This window comes from Pseudozyma hubeiensis (genome assembly GCF_000403515.1).
Source record: "Pseudozyma hubeiensis SY62 DNA, scaffold: PHS13, whole genome shotgun sequence".
Taxonomy (NCBI): Eukaryota; Fungi; Basidiomycota; class Ustilaginomycetes; order Ustilaginales; family Ustilaginaceae; genus Pseudozyma; species Pseudozyma hubeiensis.
The window spans coordinates 352190-370802 of NW_012133795.1; the positions used below are offsets into that span (position 1 = coordinate 352190).

At 57.4% G+C, this 18613-nt stretch overlaps 6 protein-coding genes across 6 annotated transcripts; 3 read left to right on the plus strand and 3 right to left on the minus strand.

Moving 5' to 3' along the window:
* Positions 1–35: 35 nt before the first annotated feature.
* PHSY_001075 (hypothetical protein) lies at positions 36–254 on the plus strand (the record flags this gene model as incomplete). Its single annotated transcript, XM_012331707.1, has 1 exon — positions 36–254. The coding sequence occupies one exon, from the start codon at positions 36–38 to the stop codon at positions 252–254; it is 219 nt and encodes a 72-aa protein (XP_012187097.1).
* Positions 255–1490: 1236 nt separating this feature from the next.
* PHSY_001076 (hypothetical protein) lies at positions 1491–4136 on the plus strand (the record flags this gene model as incomplete). Its single annotated transcript, XM_012331708.1, has 1 exon — positions 1491–4136. One exon carries the CDS (start codon positions 1491–1493, stop codon positions 4134–4136), a length of 2646 nt encoding a protein of 881 aa, XP_012187098.1.
* A 424-nt stretch (positions 4137–4560) lies between these two features.
* Positions 4561–7426, minus strand: PHSY_001077 (chitin deacetylase; the record flags this gene model as incomplete). The annotated part of the gene is made up of 2 exons (XM_012331709.1): positions 4561–6099; positions 6749–7426. The coding sequence occupies 2 exons, from the start codon at positions 7424–7426 to the stop codon at positions 4561–4563; spliced, it is 2217 nt and encodes a 738-aa protein (XP_012187099.1).
* A 377-nt stretch (positions 7427–7803) lies between these two features.
* PHSY_001078 (hypothetical protein) lies at positions 7804–8628 on the plus strand (the record flags this gene model as incomplete). Its single annotated transcript, XM_012331710.1, has 2 exons — positions 7804–7958; positions 8361–8628. The coding sequence occupies 2 exons, from the start codon at positions 7804–7806 to the stop codon at positions 8626–8628; spliced, it is 423 nt and encodes a 140-aa protein (XP_012187100.1).
* Positions 8629–10296: 1668 nt separating this feature from the next.
* Positions 10297–14052, minus strand: PHSY_001079 (potential regulator of cell polarity; the record flags this gene model as incomplete). The annotated part of the gene is made up of 1 exon (XM_012331711.1): positions 10297–14052. One exon carries the CDS (start codon positions 14050–14052, stop codon positions 10297–10299), a length of 3756 nt encoding a protein of 1251 aa, XP_012187101.1.
* Positions 14053–15454: 1402 nt separating this feature from the next.
* Positions 15455–17125, minus strand: PHSY_001080 (hypothetical protein; the record flags this gene model as incomplete). The annotated part of the gene is made up of 1 exon (XM_012331712.1): positions 15455–17125. The coding sequence occupies one exon, from the start codon at positions 17123–17125 to the stop codon at positions 15455–15457; it is 1671 nt and encodes a 556-aa protein (XP_012187102.1).
* Between the last annotated feature and the right edge of the window lie 1488 nt (positions 17126–18613).

Sequence of the window (18613 nt, forward strand, 5' to 3'; positions counted from 1 at the left end):
CTGAGAGTAAAAGAGGGATCCAAGAATCGACGAGGATGCTCGGTCGAGCGTTCTACCTACCTTTTGCGGGCGTGATGCGGCAATATCTGGGGCGGATCTCTTGCCAGCGCTTTGCCTGCCGCTGTTACCTTGACCCCGAGAAGGTTGATTTTGATGCATGTTTTGGTCTGACGAAGTCCGATGATGACGGGCGCAACGACGTAATCAGCGATGAGCACAAGCGATGTACTTCCGGAGAGGTTCCAGGCTTGTGAGGTGGTGCGGGACTGATGGACGTCTTGATCAAGTGAATCGCGGTGGTGGGGTATGAAGTTGACTAACAAGGATGAGCCTCTATATATCCGTCAAAGCAGCTGTAAGTCTTGCAGGTCCCTGGCGCTGCCCCGAGTCCGCTGAGCTCATCGGAAGAGTGAAGAAGCGGAAGGTGAACATGAACGATCACACAGCATCCGCACCGTGTGACTTTTTGACGAGGGTGGTGGAGGCCATGGCAAAGTATTGCAGGTCCAGTCGTGATTATCGAGCGTCGAGCGTGGAAGATCTGCAAGAAGATGAGCTTGTTCGGAGATGAACTGGGCTTGACTGAGCAAACGACAATGGTGCGGATGAGCGGGAAGCGATGCCGATGCGGAGCATAGGCGTTGCCGATTGCAGCTTGTGCTGAGAAGAGACTTGCAACAAAGAGGAATGATGACAGCAGTTGCGTCCGAAACGATCCTGAAGCTGAGCTTAAGCTGATGCGGCACGGAAAGAAAGCATGAGCTTCAAGACGCCGGGCGATGGGCTTCGACGACGCACAAGGTTACGATTGAGATGAAGCGTACAACAACAATGTCCGTGTGAGTACCGGTTCTTCACGGAGCTGAGCTTGTCTAGGATACCCTGGGAATGTAGGACAAGTGGGCTGGCATTTTGAATTCAAAGTGCTGAGCCTGACTGCGATGACGCCGAAGGCTTACAAGCGGCCGAGCAGAACGAGCATGGAGGACGAAAACGTCGCACAGAAGGCCTTAGCGCAACTTGGCAAGAGGCTCGATGTGACTTTCGGGAAGAATTACACGAGTGGGCGTGTGATAGCTCCAAAAGGTCTCAAGAACGCGATCTGGTGGCTTGTGTTACTTTGGTCGTGTGAATCGGGGAGGAAGCAAGCGCCGATCATGATCGTCACATTGCGCTTCATAGAATGCAAAATGTGAGACCAACACTTTTTTACGAGTGTTGATTTGAAGCTGCAGTTTCCGTAGAAGTTACACAACACACACACACCTCTCTCTCTCCTGGAACACTTGCCGTTTATGGCAACTAAGCTCCTGCCAAACAAGGCGAGATCGTCGAATCCCTTGCCTCGGCAAACTCAGCCCTGAAGCTTCAAGCATGAGCTCACATGCCATCCGCTACCGCCATATCATCATATCTATCTACACCATCCGCATTGCAGCTCTTATCCGCACCTAGAAGGCACGGCGGTGCCTCCGTCCGACCGCGCAAACATGAACGGCAATATGCTGCTCTCTCCCGATGCGCTTCATTGCCTCAAACGCAAGCAGCTCACCAACCTTTGCAGGCGCTTCGGCATCAAAGCTGTCGGCAAGAATGCGGATCTCATCCGACAACTTCAGGAGTACGCCGCATCCAACATCCCTTCCGATAGCCCAACAAAGGGCAATGTGCCCATTCTGAGACACGTCAAACGACCCAGGCAGAGCGATTCGAGCCAAGAGTCGGGCACGGACGACTTGCAGACCATCGATGAAAAGCCGGAATCAGCTTCGTTGCCGTACCCTCCATTGACTCCGCGCACAAGGCAGAAGCGTGTCTCTGATATGGTCAAGGCTATCGAAGACGTCAAGCAGCTAGACGACGACATGGACACAGACGACGATGACGACGAGAATGCAACGCTGTCACAGAGGAACACCATTATCTTTCCCGTGTCCTCTCCCGCACCGATTCGATCCGTTTCTCCTCTTGCTCCATCGATCGACACGGATGCATCCGAAAACACACAGCCACTGCGCATCATCAAAGCGCTGCCAAGCTCGAATCGACTCGCCCCGCCCTTATGCTCAGCAACCATCCTGGAGATGAATCGTCCCACCTTAGCAGGAGATGGCAGCTTCAACTTATACCCGGATCTTTCCACTTTGCCTCTTCCCGACGGCGTCTCGAGCGATTGTCTGGCCAGCTCTTCGACCCTTCCGTCCATCACGTCTCGGCAGTTTTCGGCTGCTGCCGCGTCCGTCCTCGCAGATGTGAATGCACGCTTGACCGCAGCTGGACGATCAGCCACCTCTGGATCGCTCACGACCATGTCGAGCATCGGCAATGGTACCTGGCAGAACCTCGCAGCTTCTGCCTCGTCTCAGGGCATGTCGAAGAGCCGCTCTGGAAGGTATGAGATCCATCACGAGCGACAGTTCAACAAGATGGACTCGATCGTCAACCATTACGCTGCGCGACGTGTGGGTGCAGGTGCGACATCGTCTTCGACAGACTCACGCAAATCTGCTGCCTCCAACAGTTCGGGCCCGTCCGTCTCCACTGCGGCAGCGACAGCATCATCGGTCACGGCGGCTCGGATGACCGCCAGCACATCCACGTCTCGCCGTACTCGTGTGGATGCTTCCACATCGACACGCAGTCTCGCTGCCATGACCCGATCCACCAGCGCCCGCAAGGTCCCTGTACAGCGACGCCCGCTTCCCACTCCCCCAGTGTCCTCAGCCAGATCGCCACCACCAACAACTCTACCGCACTCTACCACACGTGCCCAGATCGTACAACTCCGACACGCCTCCAACAACACCGTCACAACCAACGCCAGCAGCGATCCACCGCGAGCGAAACGACTCCGTCTCGCCGTCTCCGAAGACCAAGATGCCTCGCAAAACACCGTCCTCGAAATCCCGCCCGGGAAGAAGACCGTCGTCATCCGCGTCACTCGACCCGACCGCGAAGGCATGCCGTACAAATTCAGCGTCGCATCGTCTTCCACCGCTGACATCGAGAGCGCGCCAACGCGTGCAGCTTCTTCGCTGCGGAAGACGGTAATCAAGGCCACCAAGGGAACCTTTGCTGCCAGCAGCGGTTCGGCGAAGAAAGGGACGACGAGTGCGAAGTCGCAGAAGAGGGAGGCGGCGTTTGTCAAGCAGCAGCAGCAGCAGGCTGCCATGTCTCGAAGCATCAGCTCTCGCGCGAATCTTGCCTCGACTGGCGGTGGTGGGTTGACGGCTTCGGCTGGTACACGGAACAGATTCACTGGAGTGACGACGATGACCAATCCGACAGCAACACCGTTGGAAGAGTCGAATCGCGACGTGCGCAAGCCTTCTGCAGCAGTCTCAGCCATGAGCGGCTCGACAGAGGCGAGCAAGCACAGCAGCATCAGCAGTCGGTTCGGCGGAAGCATCCGCAGCAGCGTCTCCCAAGGTCTAGGCCGAGCCGAGATGGCGCGTCAGGCCAGACTCAAGGAGATCAAAGCGAGGACTAAAGCGGCACTCGCCGGTTTCGGGAGCCAGAGAAACGTCAGCGCTACGGCTACTGTCAACGAAGCCGCTCCCGCGTCGCCCGACAAGCCTGTCGCTTCAACTTTCTCTCCGAGCGTCATGCGTCCGACAATCGCAAGTCTCAACCGGTCTGCCGGTAGCAATGCTTCGGCGTCGCTTCCGATGCTGTCAGCGATCACACGCTCTGCTGCACCAACCCTCGTCACCGAGACTCTGCAACGTGCAGCTACGATTCACGCTGGAGTGGGGAAAGTGTTGACTCCCTGTTTGACGCCACGCTCGTCTTCGCTTCGTCACCTGCGCCGTGTTATGCGCAAACAGCAGAAGGAAGCTGATCTGGAGCAGGTGCGCGTCGCAGCCGCCGAGAACATCGCTCCAGGAGACGTTGTGCCTTCGGTGCTTCTCGGTCCCGCTGGTGTCAACTCGGCTCAGTCGACCATCTCCAAGCAGTCGGTCTTGATGGCGGAGGAGCAGGACGTGAACCCGTCCATCCGCACCGTCGCTACGCGAGCCGCTTCGCCGAACAAGATGCACTCGACGACACCGCGCAGTCTCGCTGCAAGACCCGCTGGACCGCGGACCGCACTCGTCGCTAGTCGCGCCACCACTTCCGCTTTGAACCGTCTCTGAACCTTTCGACTTCTTACCGCCATCCTTGTGCCACTCACCATCTGAGCGGTGCACCACTAGTTTCACTTTCACCGTGCTTCAGCACCGATACCCCCCGTCTTCAATGAACAATGCACTTCCTTCCCTGACTCTCCGTCTGTCACGCGCTAACACGTCTCTCAGTCGACTCGCCACATGAACACAACGACGAAAGGTGCAAAGTTGAATGAAGCAGGTCTGGACATTATTGCAACGAAGGACGACTGATGAGATACTGAATGTTCTTGTGATGATTGCGATGAAGTGGGAAATTGAAACGAGAGGAGCTACACACATACAAGTCCATCGCAGTTGCTTTTTGGAGAGACGGGACCTGTCGAGAGCGTCCAAGTGAAGAACTAAAGAAGACAAAAGCATTATATTTTTTGTGCAAAGAGAGAATTGCTTAGACAAGCATGACGACGACGGAAAGCAGACCGACGAGAGCCAACGATCCACCGACGACCAACGATGTACCCGCCGACTTCTCGTTGCTCTGGTTCGCCTTTGTCGTCGAACTGCTCGAGCCACTCGAACCAGTCGAGCTGGACGATCCGGCACCCGTAGCACCGGAGATGCCACCGGTCTGGGTTCCCGTAGCCGTTTGGCTGATCGCCGCGCTGGGCTGGTAGTTGTTGTCGCCCGCCTTGATCTGGGAACCTTGCGGGAGGCCGGTCGCGTTGATGTTGCCGGCGATGTACTGGGCAAAGTTGGGGTAGGTGATCTTCTCAGGGTACGGGTTGGTCTGGTTCATGCAGGCGGTGAGCGGTACAATGTGTTTGAAGACCGCCTGGATCTTGGGGTACTGCTTCATGAACTCGTCCATGGTGTGTCCGTTGATCTCGTGGGTGAGGACGATGTTGCCCTGGCCGGCGGTGGGTCCGTTGGTCTCCTTGGCGATGATCGAGGCGTAGTTGGCGTCGATGCTCGCAGTAGGCTCGGTACCGGCGGGCAGGATCTTCCAGTCATCCGTGTCGTCGGTCCACAGCACCGATTCCAATCCCAAACCCTTGGCGATGGCACGAACGCGGTCGTCGATGTCGCCGAACGGTGGGCGCCAGCAAGTGGGCGTAACACCGACAACGTCCTTGATCGCCTTGGCAGTGTAGTAGAGCTCAGCGAACACCTGCTCGTCGGGGAACGCGGTCATGTACTGGTGCGACCAGGTGTGAACGCAGATGTGATGACCGTCGACCAGACCACGTTGCGCCTCGAGCGGCCAATCGAGGACGTTGGAGCCGATATAGAACATGGTGGCTTTCTGCTTGTTCTGCTGCAAGAAGTCGTAGAAGGCGTTGTGGGTGCAGTTGGGGCCGTCGTCGAAGGTGAGACCCCAGGTGTTGGGCTCAGGGCACTGCGTGAGGTCGGCGGCGAGGTTGGGGTGCTTGGGCGTGTCGCAGCCATTGTAGGTCCACCAACAGTCGGGATCGCTGTGAGGGTAGGTGGGTGTGAACGACGTGAAATCGCCGTTGACTTTGCCCTTGGGCTTGACGTCGGTGGGGATGGTGCCCGAGTTCTTGATGGCGTTCCAGACGTTCATGGCCTCGGTATCACCGGGGAGGATGGTGGCGTTGTCCCAGGGCACAGGGAACTGCTTTTGGATGGCGGCCATCTCGGGGAGGTAGTAGGCCTGGCATTCCTGCTTGGCAGACGTGATGGCGGCCTGCTCGGGCTCGGTGGTGGCGCGCGGCTTGAGAGCCGAGTCGGCGGGCGAACCGCGCTTGTAGATGAGCTTGTGGTAGTGGCCACTGTCGCGGTGACGCTTGTAGAGGTTCTGAATGTTCTTGGGGTCGGGAACGCCACGGCCGATGTTGGCGGCGACCGACGAGGCGAGCGATACAGCTGCCACGATGGCTGTGGATGAGAGCTTCATGGTGATGTAAGAGTCTCTGTGGTGATGGAAGTGGAAACGCCGGGCCGATGCTGGAGAAAGACTTGGACGGTTCTACGGATCAAAAGAGAGACTTCCACGACGAGGAAAGGGGGGATGATGGGAGGGAAGAGGCAAAGAGAAGGGATAGAGAGGACGGAAGGGATGGAAAGAACAAGCGCGCTACACCTGATAGATAAATAGGTTGCGTGTTCAAGAGGATCCTCTCAGGGGTCGGGCGGGACAGGTGCGTGTCTGGGCGGTAAACAAATTAAAGGTGGGATGGCAGAGCAGTGCAAGCAACGCCGCAGCACGGGGTTGTGCTCGTGTGTGCAAGTGTGGGCGCTAGATGAGAAGAGGGGGACGATCTGCTAGAAGCTCATCAGGCGGAAGGCATTGGAGCCGAGGGGGACGCATGTGCTCGCAAATGCAGCAAGGCCGGCGGAGGTTCTGATCAACGGAGGCGGCAGGGGAAGGGGTTGAACCGTCGATTGCCTCGGTCAATAAACAAGTAGGTGGATTTCCGAGGGTCATGCATGCACGATGCGAGAACAACGAGGTGGCCCAACATGTCCAACTGCGTCGACGCTGGCATCAAGAGCAAAGAATGGCAGCCGCCGGGTTCGCCTGGAGCGCATCGCGAGACACACACACTTGGCGACAAAGATCCGAGCGGCGTCTTTTGTGGGTGGAGACAAGCGACGGCGATCGTCGTCGGTGTCACCTGCATGCCACCAATGATGCCGAACGTCAAGCGGCTGCACAAACGAAGTCCAAACGAAAGGGAGGCAGGTGAGGTAGTGAGCCTCCGGGGATGATGGGCACGCAAATAGCGATATGGCAAATTCCGACATGCCGTCGGTCGGCTCGATGAACCGGAGGAAAGGACCGAAGCGAATCCCAGACACAGCTTCACGCTGGCAAGCTGCAGGAGTAGGCTGAATCGTTGGCGAGGTCGGATTTCAGGGGCGGAATGTCGATCCGCCAGCGAGGCGAGAGAGGAGCAGCCGTCAAGCTGTGCAGTTGTGCCGATGCATGATCGTGTGTGGTGCACCAAAAATGCCAGCTCGGCATCTAGCGAATTTCTCTTTCTCTGTCGTAGTCCGCAGCCTCGATTCCGAGAGAGCTTCACGTAAACGCCGATGCCACACGACTGACCAGCCCCGGTTCTCCGCCTCTTGCACAGCCTGCCTTTTGTTCCAAGAAACCATGTAAGAAGCATGAGACCGATACGAGGCGCCGGCCAAGGAAGGAGAAGCAGGATCATGGATCGTGTTGATTGGATGCGGCAACTAGTCTGCCGAGTGCGCGATGACGACCCCTGTTCTGGCTCGGCACCAATGCAAAGCTCGCTGCGGTAGTCAACGTCGGATGGCGCTCGTGCGACAGCGTGCGAGATCATACGATGCGAAGTACAGTCTCTATTGTGTCGCCGAGCGAGCCCTCCATGGAATCCCGCTGATCTGCAGCAAAGATTTCCACAAAGTCACAGCCGAGACGCGAAAGAGCATTCTTTTTTTTTCGGGTCCAAACCGGTTGGCCAACTGGCCGCATACCGTACTCATCCACTCTTTTGTAATTCAAATACGATCCGAAGCCGAGCCACCGGACTGAAAATGTAAATGGACGATTACAAAATTTTGGATGGTCAGGCAGGGTCTTAGCAAGAAAAAAAACACTCCGACCAGGTTGGACGCGTCTCGAAAGAAGGCGCCTCGTTTGCCCAAGACTCTTGTTTGGCTCTCCTCGCTGGCTTTCACTCTTCCCACCGGCTCGCCTATGTATTGTGTGAGACGTAACGGCGACACACGCGATCCAAAGTTGCTGTACAAGACACACCGACGATCGTCGTTCATGCTTCCCGCATGCCAGCAAGAGCCATTCATGCCAAACCGGCGGCAAGCGGACATCGACGTTCGATTGCTCGTCGAGAGGTGGGCATGCTGGGCGCGCCAGCAAAGCAACGGTGACCAACGCTGCCTAACTAAGTCTAGATTGATCTGCAAGGACCCTATTCGATTGTCCGTTGGCCTGTACGCTCGCTCGAGCTCCGATGCATCCCGTCGTCGCTCTTGCGCCCACTGATTGTTGCGTACGTCTTGACGACGCCAATGTGTACAATTTTCGCCTCCTGCGACTCCATAGATTCCGGGAAACTTTGTCATTGAGACGTGCTCGAGTGAATCAGCTCAGCGGAAAGAGTGACTTCGAGTCGATCTGACAGGTCATCGACGGCGCTCAGTCACCTAGCGAGCCAGTATGCAATGATAGATCACAACAATGACCAAGTCACCGGCGAGAGATTTGCTGTCGATCCCACCACATGCTTCCACAAGTCGCCGGCAGGTACGCACCGGCGGTACAACATCCGTAACGTTCCACGCCGTCTTTGCACTCAATCTTCTTGTCGACGTCGGCGTCTTCCAGTCCCAGCGCATGACTAGGCAACGTGAGCCTCAATCTCGTTCTGGACTGTTGCAGAGCCGGACGAAAGAGACTCGCCGACAAGTGATTCCCGGGGCACAGCTTCCCCCGATGACTTCTCAACAGCCCAGTGGATCAGCCGATTCGCACGTCACTTCTTCAACCGACGATCGGCAGTAGTGACGCCAGAGTCCTTTCAGCAACGAATCGCCACTTCGACATAGACCAGCCACCTCACGATGTCAAGACGTCTCACACCATCCAACCACTCGTACACTTTAGCAAAGTCGAGAAGGACAAGTCATTGCGATTTCGTATCTGAACAGAGGAACTTGAGAGATGGAATTCCGACCTCGCAGATAAAGGTATGCTTTACTTTACGAGATCAGTCGTAGTGCTTGAGATTCGACCGCTTCTTGCGATGATCCGAACCGGGATTTCTGAAGGGGTATCAGGACAGGACCTTGGCACTCTTCGGGCAAATCGTTGCGCTACTCAGCACGCTTAACAGCAGTCGCACTTGGCGCAACCCTTGGAGCACGTGCAGGCCTGACCTTCGGCTTCGCACTGGCAGTTCTTCTTCTGGTTAGTGCCCTGCTTGCAGGTGCAGGCGTTGGTGCATCCGGTGCAGCTGCACGAGCCGGGGGCACAGGTGCAGGTTCCGCTGGTGGAGGATTGGCAGTTGCAGGCCATTGTTGCGAGAGAGCGAGAGAGAGAGATGTGGGTGTATGTGTGATAGAAGTTGTGGATTGGAAGTGTGTTAGACGTGTGGAGTCGTGAGGGTGGATGAGGATGGGCGGAGGTGGCTGGGAAGGAGGGGTCTATATATATCTTTGAAGTGGAGAGCGAGTTGACTGCGCAACCTGCGTGTGGGGAGGCGTGCACGGTGCAAGCGCCCTATGAGATAACGTTGGGCAAAGGGTGTCACGCTAAAATCCCTCAACCATAATTTCGGACTCAGCCGAAAAAAACGGACACTGCTATAGTGCCCACTCAAGGATGTCGTGTGTAAACTCAGATAGGAGTGGTGGGCGAAAATCGCGCAAATCTCTTCCGCAGCTGAGACATGCATAACGGCAATTTAACGGCCGAAAAACCGGCTCTGGCTCGGCCTCCCCCCCTATTCAGCCTCCAAGATAGAACCTAGCATCTTGACTCGGGATCCACTTTGGAAACCTCTTCCTTCTTCGATGCACCTCGTCGAATGACAACGCGAAAGTCTCTTTGACCAATAGCCGGAAGCAGAACCTGAGCCTGATAGCCAGGGCTGAGCCAGCCAATCTGTGGCGACGAACCATTTCCACAAACACACAGGTCTGCATCAACCAAGTGACGTTTCACCAATCATACGAAGAAGGCAAAGTGTGTGAAGATTGGATAGCTGATTCAGTGAGGGACGATGCAAAACAGAGAGTCTCTGTTGGTGAGACGAAAGGTGATGTTGACAGGCAAACCGCCCGCCAGTACGCGCACAGCAGTACACAAGCTACGTGAACTCATGTCCCGCGACGATGTCTTTCACAAAAGGAGTTGTCCCTCTCCGTCCGTGACAGAGACGTGAACGATGAGAGCATTTTTGACACAGTATGGCGAGACAACCCGGCGATAGGCATCACGGATCTCATATGCCGTGAAGGCGCCTTTTACGAGAGACGATCCTTCACTATGTCAGCTGGGCTTCGTCGCCGCATGGCACGGCCTCCTTCTCATTCGGGTCACGCTCAATGCAAACCTCAGTTCACAACTCCACCACTCAAGCACGAGTGGAAGTGTAACGCAAATGATTTCCTCCGTCGCATGCTAGATCCGCAAACCGTGCATCGATCCGCACCACTTCCGAGGCCGTCCTCACCTGCGTCGAGATTGGCTCGTGCGAGCGGCGTCCAGCATAGCACTCGACCCCGGTGCGATGGGCAGATTGATCTGTGACGTGTGCGGCCTTTCGAACTCCCTGTGCGCACCACCGGCGTAGTCCAGAGCCGAGGTGCTGGAGGACGACGTCATGCCGCCGTACGCCTTACCTCCTGCATTTTCGTCGATGATGCCAAACGACGATGACGAGCTGGCGGAAGTGGACGACACCAATCCCTGACTCGATGCAGAAGCGCTCATGTGATCCATCGAGGTTTTGCGCGATCGATCGACAGGGCGAGACGATCCGCTGCTTCCACTGCTGCCGTTGCTGTTGCTACCTCCGCTGCCCCAGTCTCCCGTCCGATTCATGGCTCCAATACCTCCGACAGACATGCTGCGGCCTTGCGGGTGACTCTCTGCGCCGGCACGTTCAGAACGCCGCTGCGTGTCGTGCACGTAACTCTCTGCACCGCCAGGCAAGCTTTGATGCTGCTGCTGCTGCTGCTGCTGGGAGATAGACCCGTAGCCATGAGTAGGCGATGCTCGCCCAGAGTTGTTCCGCATCCCCAGCCACGCACGCTCCTTCTCGGCTTCCGAGCGATATGGTCGACTGCCGCTGGAGCTATGCTTGCGCTGCGAGCCCCTCTGATACTCCTCGGCGGCCTGTTGCGTTCCATCGGGACCGGCACTACCGGGTCGCCCTGCATGCGATTGCGGTGACCTCGCCGACTCCCCGTCAACTTCCGGGTTACCCGGCCACAGAGGCTCCGAGGACTCAAACTGGTTGCCGAGCCCCAAATAGTCTGTGGTCGCCGACCTTGGCTGGTCGTGTTGAGCAGCGGCATCGCCGGTACGTGGATCGGCCACCAGCCGGTACGGAGTATTGGCCTGAAGCGCCTTGACGTCGACCACTTGTCCAACAACAAAGCCGCTCGAGCCGCCGCCCAGTTGACCAGAGTGCGAGCCCATCGTTTTGAGATCGTCGTCAATCTGTCGATGCTGCATGCCGTATCCGGGCTGCTTCATGGGCATCTCTGCTGTACGACCGCCGCGAGCACCGGCCGGTGCGCGATTCGGCTTGACCAGCCCGTTGCGCTTCTGTTTGGGTACAGCACCATTTCCTCCTCCGCCTCCTTGAAGCCCATTCCGCTGCTCTGCGCTCGGCTGATCTTCCGACTCGGGGCTGCTAGATACCTCCATGCCATCGTACGCGCTCGCAGTGTCAGCGTGCGGAGACGCGGCATTCGCATACCCGTTCGCTCCAGCACCTGCCGATCCTTGCATGTTGAGACCGCTCTGCTCAGTCACCTGAGCCGCGCTGTTGCCGACGCCCGGCTGCATCTGGCCTTGCTGCTGAGCACCGGACTGGCCCTGGTTGGATCGATTGATGATGCTCAGATACCAGAACATGAGGTTCGAGATGAGCACCTGCTCGTACAGCGGGCGACGCGGATTGGCCAGTTTGATGTGGCTAAGACGGTAAACGGCTCGCTCGATGTGGATAGGGTAGCGCGCGTACGAGTAATTGCCCTTGCCGTATGTGCCCATCTCGCTGCGCTCCAACAAGCTGCCGGCAGTCAGCTGCCCGTTCATGGGACGAGGACCCATGTGGTGGGAGGATTCGTCGTGACCCTTCTTCTTGCCAAAGAGCGCTCCGAGGAAGCTCGACGAGCTGCTCTCTTCCCTTTCCTTTTCCTCTCGTTCGCGCTCCTTGCGTTCGCGCTTCTCGTGCTTGTCCTTCTTCCTCTGCGACTCCTTTTCCACCTTGGCCCGATCGTCCTCGTCGTCTTTGCCGAGTCCAAACCATGAAAGACCGAATGCACCTTTGCGCTCCTTTTCCTTTTGTTTGGTGCTGGGCACGAACGGAGGCGGCGAAGACATGAGCGGCGGCACTGGCTGTGGGGGCCGTTGTGGTGCCTGCTGCTGTTGGTTGGTAATGATGGGCGCGATCTGGGGTCTGGAAGGCGGAGCAGGCTGGTCGTCGCGACGTTGCGATTCCGCGACGGCAGTGGAGCTCGTTGACCGGGCAGCCTGTTTCTGTTGTTGCTGGTGAGGCAGCGTCTTTTCGAATGATGGCACGGGCGGACGGTGCGATACTGGAATGGGCTTGATGTGGTCGGATCGAGGCGTCTCGAGCGCATCCGGGGTGCGCGTTGCATCCTGGCGTGGTGGATACGGCTGAACAGAGGACAGAGTGGCGACCGATTCTTGCGTAGGCGTCAGAGGCGGCGAAGAGGAGCGGTTCAGTTCGGCTCGTCCAAGAGCATTGCTGATAGCACCAGCGCTAGCGCTTGCATCTGAGCCCGTGCTGTCGACGACAGAGGTGAAACTGGTCCTTTGCGAGATGTCGGATTGATACGAATCGCGCGAGTAGGCATCGACGATCGAGTCGGCGGCCTCGGTCGATACAGGTCGCGACGAGGTGTCGCCGGCGGAGGAATCGTCGTCGGCACCAGAAGAGACCTCCGACTGGCCGCTGTGACGTCTCTCCATCTCTTCGGTGCTGCTCTGCCGCTGCAACTCCCACGCGCGGCTGCCCTCGGAAGGCGTGGAGGCGTCGGCATCGGTAGAGCTGCGCGGGGCCCGTCGCCTTGACGCCAAACTTCCGCGAGTCGAGTCTCCGGATGCCTTGCGCATCTTTGTCCTTGCAGCTCGTCGCAAGATCTGACCAGGCTTGGGGACGATGATGGGCGCATCCGGATCCTCGACGGGCTCGACAGGCATGGCATCGATGGTGTCCAAGTCGGGAGTGGTGTTGAGACTGAGGGTTCGACGGAGGACGCTGCGAAGCATGGCGGGATCCTGGCTCTGGCTGGCCTGCTCTGCGGCCTCTTCGAGCTTTTGCAAGTCGTCGATGGTGAGGTTGGGTATCGCAAGGCCGTAGGTGCCTCTGCTCAAAGCGCTACGATTGCGCTCGAGCGGGCGCGGTGCCTTGTCGTCATCGGTGTCGTCGGTATCGTTTTCGGGACGATATTGACGTCGAAGCGTGCTGGCGCGTCGCGATATGGACGTGGCGCGACCGATGAGTGCGCCTCTAGCGTCGTGGGAGGCATGCTGGCGATCGGTCTGCTGCTGTTGACGACGGACAGAATTGAGGCGCTGTGCGATGGGCGAGTCGCCGACGGTCAAAGGCGACAGGATGTCGTTGTCGGCGGATACATCATCTAGACCTTGGTGCTGAGTGACAGCACGGGCGGCGTGCTCCTTGATGAAGTTGCGAAAGTCGGAGGGCGAGATCTCCGGATGGACGGACGCTGGAACCCAGAAGAGATGGCTGGGATCCTTGGGTGACTGCGGGCTGGTCGGGGTGATGCTGGTGGGCGATGTGGCGAGGTTCCTGCCGTCAAAGGCATCGGAGCTGGGTGAGAGAGCCACAGGCGAAAGACGTGTTGGTGAAGGCACGAGGTGCTCAGAACCGGACGAGTGATCAGAGCCTTGACCTCTGCGGCGGGCGGTGAATCGAGCGCGTTCGTTGGTGTAGCTCTTTGCCGGGGAGAGAGACGAGGTGGAGGAGGACGAGGAAGGACTGCGTATTGGAACAGCTCCGTCGTCGACCAGGCTGTAGCCGCGCCTTTCTCGCTCGGGCGATGGGACGGACAGGAGCTCCTGGCCACCTCCATAGGCAGCTGCGAGATCCGGGAGGTCTGGATCGAGGACCGGTCTATTGACGGAAAGCCTGCGATGAGATTTGAGCGCTTCGACTTCACGAGCGAGCTCGTCATCTGTGATGCGCATCGGACCGTCCGACATGGTGACGAGGCAATGGACGAGTGCGCCGTGCTACGGTAGACGTTTCGATCGAGACCGAACAGAAAAAGAGGCAACGCCGGCACGGAGCGAGATGGCGCGAGTCGACCAGGCGAGAGGCTGCACGGCAAGCTGGCGGCGAGATCAATTGAACATTGGCACTATAAAGCGATTTGCACAAGGACGAGGACGAGCGAGCTCGCCGGGAAGTCGATAGGAAACGATGAGGTTGCAAAGGAATGAAGCGAGGAGAGATCCGGGATTGGCGAGGCGAGTGTGCAATGCAGGAGGAATAAGAGGGAAGAACGGATGCAGCGAACGGACCTGCCGTAGTCTTGCGTCCGCGAGCGAGCTGAGACGAGCTGAGCGTGGTCAAAGCGGTGAACGGAAGAGCAAGGCGTGTCAGGTGGTTGAAGTCGAGCTGCGAATTGCGGATGCGAGTGTGATCCGAGCGCCTCGCAGCAATGAGAAGGCGATAGGCTTGTTCGTTCCCTGCAAAAGGCAGCGCTAACGAGACGAGATGGGAAGGATAGGAAAGGCTGAATGGAGCTGCGATGGATGTATGCGATCGAGGATTGACTGGGTGGAGTGTGTGTTGAATGTGTCGAACAGGAATCCTGAATAGAAGCCGTGGCAGCGCCAAGCGGATCACACTGCAGCAGCAGCCGACGACAGCCAAGGCAGACAAGGCAACGCAGTCACGGCCAACTCGGGTTGCGTGCGACCGAGCAATAGCCAACTCAACTTGGCTCGGTTTGGGCGGTACGCAACCTCACATTTCGCGGGTGGAGAAAGCCGTGAGTGTCTCGGCAGCAATAAAAAATCAAAAAGAGGGATTTCCCAAGAATTTCCAAACAAAAAAAGCGGTTGGGAATCGGCTCTTTGGCTTGGCTTGACTTGGCTTGGCCTGGCTGGCGCCTCTCTCGCCTTGCTGAACGCCTCTCTCTGGCCTACTGCGCGCAGCCGCTGCACTGACCCTCTCTCTCTCTCTTTGGCCATTTCTGTGTTGCACCGACCAACAAGCACAACTCGAATCGGGAGTGTGGTTTCTTCTTGGTGCCTGGTATCCGTGGTCTGGCTTCTGTACATGTGTCTCGCTTACATTCCACGAACGATGCGGAGTCGGTTGCTCTCCGAGCACCCATCTGTCCGGTCTCTTCAACCGATAGTGTCCGCGGACTTGCTCTTCGGTATGGCAATGTGACGACCGAACCTTAGTAACTGGCACGCGCGTCGCTCACGTTGAACCTTGTCATGCTTCTAGAGGCTCGGCATGGTTGCTTGAGAGCACATGCTGGAGTTGCTCCAACGTCTTTGCCTTTCACATTCGAGGGTGCGTGATAGCAGTTCTGTGATCCCTGCAGTGCAACTAGGGTATCTGACACCTACGGGTCTCCACTGAACATCACAACTTCTTGAGACGCATCGTCGATTTGAACGACTTCAATCGCTGATGACCATCTGAAACGCTCGACACGTCCGACGAAGAGGCATTGCCGCCGGCCCCGGACCACATTCGATCCTTCTTCTTCCTTTTCGGTACGTCTTCTTTGAGGAAAGCAGCTTCGGCGCGGAGGATGCTGATGGGCTCGTAGTGCGGCATCGGTCGTGAAGAATCGGTGCGCTTCTTGTGCTTCGAGAGATGCTTATGGGACAAAGCGTTCGCGCCGGAGGAGCTGGCAGCGGCAAGAAGTCGTTCGGGGAGCCGGTTGAGGCGTTCGTATTCGGTCGGATGTACCTGCCCTTGTAGGTAGTGATTCGAGAGAAGAGGCGGTAGGTCTTCGGCCTGCACCGTTTGGTTGCTGACACTGTTGCTGCTGGCGCTTGCGAAGCCACATTCGGCTTCGACGTCGAGCGACTGGCCGATCTCAGCATCGAGGCCGTAGCAAAGCGCTTGAGAGCGCGCCCGTTGCATTATTTCGCGAGGATCCATGTCCCGCAGGCTGCTGTGGTTGGAAGACGCCATCGAGTCGAGTCGAAGGTTGCTGCTTCGTGCGAGGCGAGATTCGCGTACCGTTCCATGTTGTTCGTCGCCATGGCCAGGAAGACTGGGAGGTCGGAAGGCAAATACGTCGTCGTCGCTATCTACGGCAGATCCGTTGCTGTTGCGCAACGCCAGCATGGCATGACTCCTGGCGAGGCTGGCTTGATCGGCACCGGTTTCTGCGAGGGGATGATCAGAGACAGGACCAAGACCTGCCACCTTGCCCTCTGCTGAAGGCGTCTCGCTCTCCTCTGACTCTGTCGGGGCTGACGCCAGCGGAGGCAAAGGTGGCAGTAGAGCATCGACAGGAGGAGGAGGAGGAGGACGACGCAAATTCTGAGCCCGCCTTGCATCGCTCAACGCGCGAGAACGGTGATATGGTGTCTCTTCCTCTTGAGCCTCATCGAGCACCGAATGGGCTGCAGCGCCCCTCATCCCATTCGAAGCGATCTTGCCTTTATCGAGCACCAGATCTTCTAGCGCGATATCGATCGCATCCACGTTCCATTCTTCCTGTCGCGGCGTGATGTGTGCGTCCCTTGGAGGCACGAGAGGAAAGCTGAGCACGTCTTTGTGCAGAGCCTGATCGTCGGTGGATATCGTGCGGGTGTTTGAGAAGCCAAGCAACGGCAAATGGTGGATGATTTCAGCTTCACCATCCTGTGCTGCCTTTTCACGCAGCATCTTTTTCTTCTTCATGCCCGTCAAGCGTCCCTGGCCGTGAGAAGCGTCGCGCTGCACCACGGGCTCGACGAACTTGATCAACGTCGACTTGGAGCTAGCCACTCCGACGGGCACCTCATCGACGTCGGACGTGTCGTCGTACGAAGCTGCCACTTCCGAGGCGATGCTGGCGCCGCAGTCGCTTTGAGACATGTTGTGAGGGTAGTCGCCGAAGTCGGGTCGGCAGACGGACGACGGCGTGGACTCGGAATAGGTGCTGAAGCTGTGTGAGAGGCTAGGCTGGCTCGTGTTGGAGGGATAGCGGACAGAGTCGAAGCTTCGGTCGTACGACGGCTGTCGGTACATGGCCTCTGCAGCTTTACGTGATGTTGCGACGGTATACTGGCGACCGGGTCGTGTTGTCGACATGGCGTGGGAATCGAGACTCGAGGTCGGGCCGAGTTGCGAGGTGAAGAGAGCAAGCCCTGATGAAGGATGAAGCAAGATCAAAACCGAGATGGTGGGTTGATGTAGCTCCAAAGTATGATCGCAGCAAGCCAAGGATGTCAACTTGGTAATGAAGTTGCCCAGCTTGAGGATGAATAGGCGAAGGGTCTATAGTACCACGAAAGAGGACCGTTGCGTTGCCGAGCTCCTTCTTGCCGCTCGCTTCTTAAGAGGGTGTCTGCAAGCTCAAGGTACGCGAGTGCGTGTGTCCGAGACCGGGAATGCGGTGTCAGGGTCTGTACAAAGACCGAGACGATTGAAAAACGATTGGGATGTTGCAGCACGATGGGAAGGGCGCAAGCGACGGATGTCGAACGAAGCGGTCGGTGTGGCGCCGTGAGAAGAGGGCAGGCGGCTGTAAGTAGGCTGGCCTACGGGCTGGGGCTAAGTTGGTGGCTGAGGCAACGACGTCGGACTAGCTCACTTGATTGCAAGACGCAGATCACAGTCGTGCTTGTACCGACAAGGAAGAGGTGGATGCTGCAAGTGGACGAAATGCGGAAGCAAGCCACCAACGAGAATTGACAGCATGAAAAGCAGCTGCAAAGTGTCACGAAGCGTGGGTAATCGCACACCTCGACACGATAGCCTTCACCAGTCGCAGGTACCTCTTCCGCCCTTGCAGATCCGAGGCCAAAGGCAACCCTAATTGCCGTATCGCTTCGGCAAGAACATCATTCTCAGAGCACATAGTGATGCAGGACAGTGGCGATCCGCGGAAAAGCTGCTCGAGAATAACAAATGGCAGCACGAGGTGAGCAAGCCTTCCAAGAGCAAGCGAGGCTTTAGTAATTCGATGTTGACGAAACGGACGCTTTCCATCGGCGACCAACTTGTCACTCCTATCTGACTAGGAGAGATTTGGCAGCTGCTTGCCAGCGATGTGCTGCACAACAATGACGCAGGCAGCTCTGTTGTCCTGTCCTGCAATGCAGCGTAGACCAGCTAACCTAAAACGATTTCCCACGATGTCGGCACAACCCTCTGCGCGCGCGCGGGCCGCCAAGGAAAGAAAGCTTTCAGATGCAGGGTTTCTGCAACCGAGCACCTTTTCACTGGAGCCGAGGTGCCATGTGGATACAATGGAGCGTACCTCTCTTTTGCATTTCGACTCCCGACGCTAGGGGGGGCTGTTGGCGGAACAAAAAAAGCGGGCACATCGGGTGCGATGTGTCATGTTCTGGACGTGAACCGTGTGTTGGACTCCGAACCTATTCGAACGGTAGGGGCACGGGCAAAGGCGCGCGAGAGAGTTTTTCGCGGAGCGGAATGGTGACCGAAGTACAATTTGAACACTTCGGACTTTGAACCCGACGAAAAACGCTACACCTGTAGAAAGTTGCGATCGCACTACGATGAGCTAAGCACCTCCAACCCGAAGCGGAGAGCCTTCCCACGTCATCTCCATCG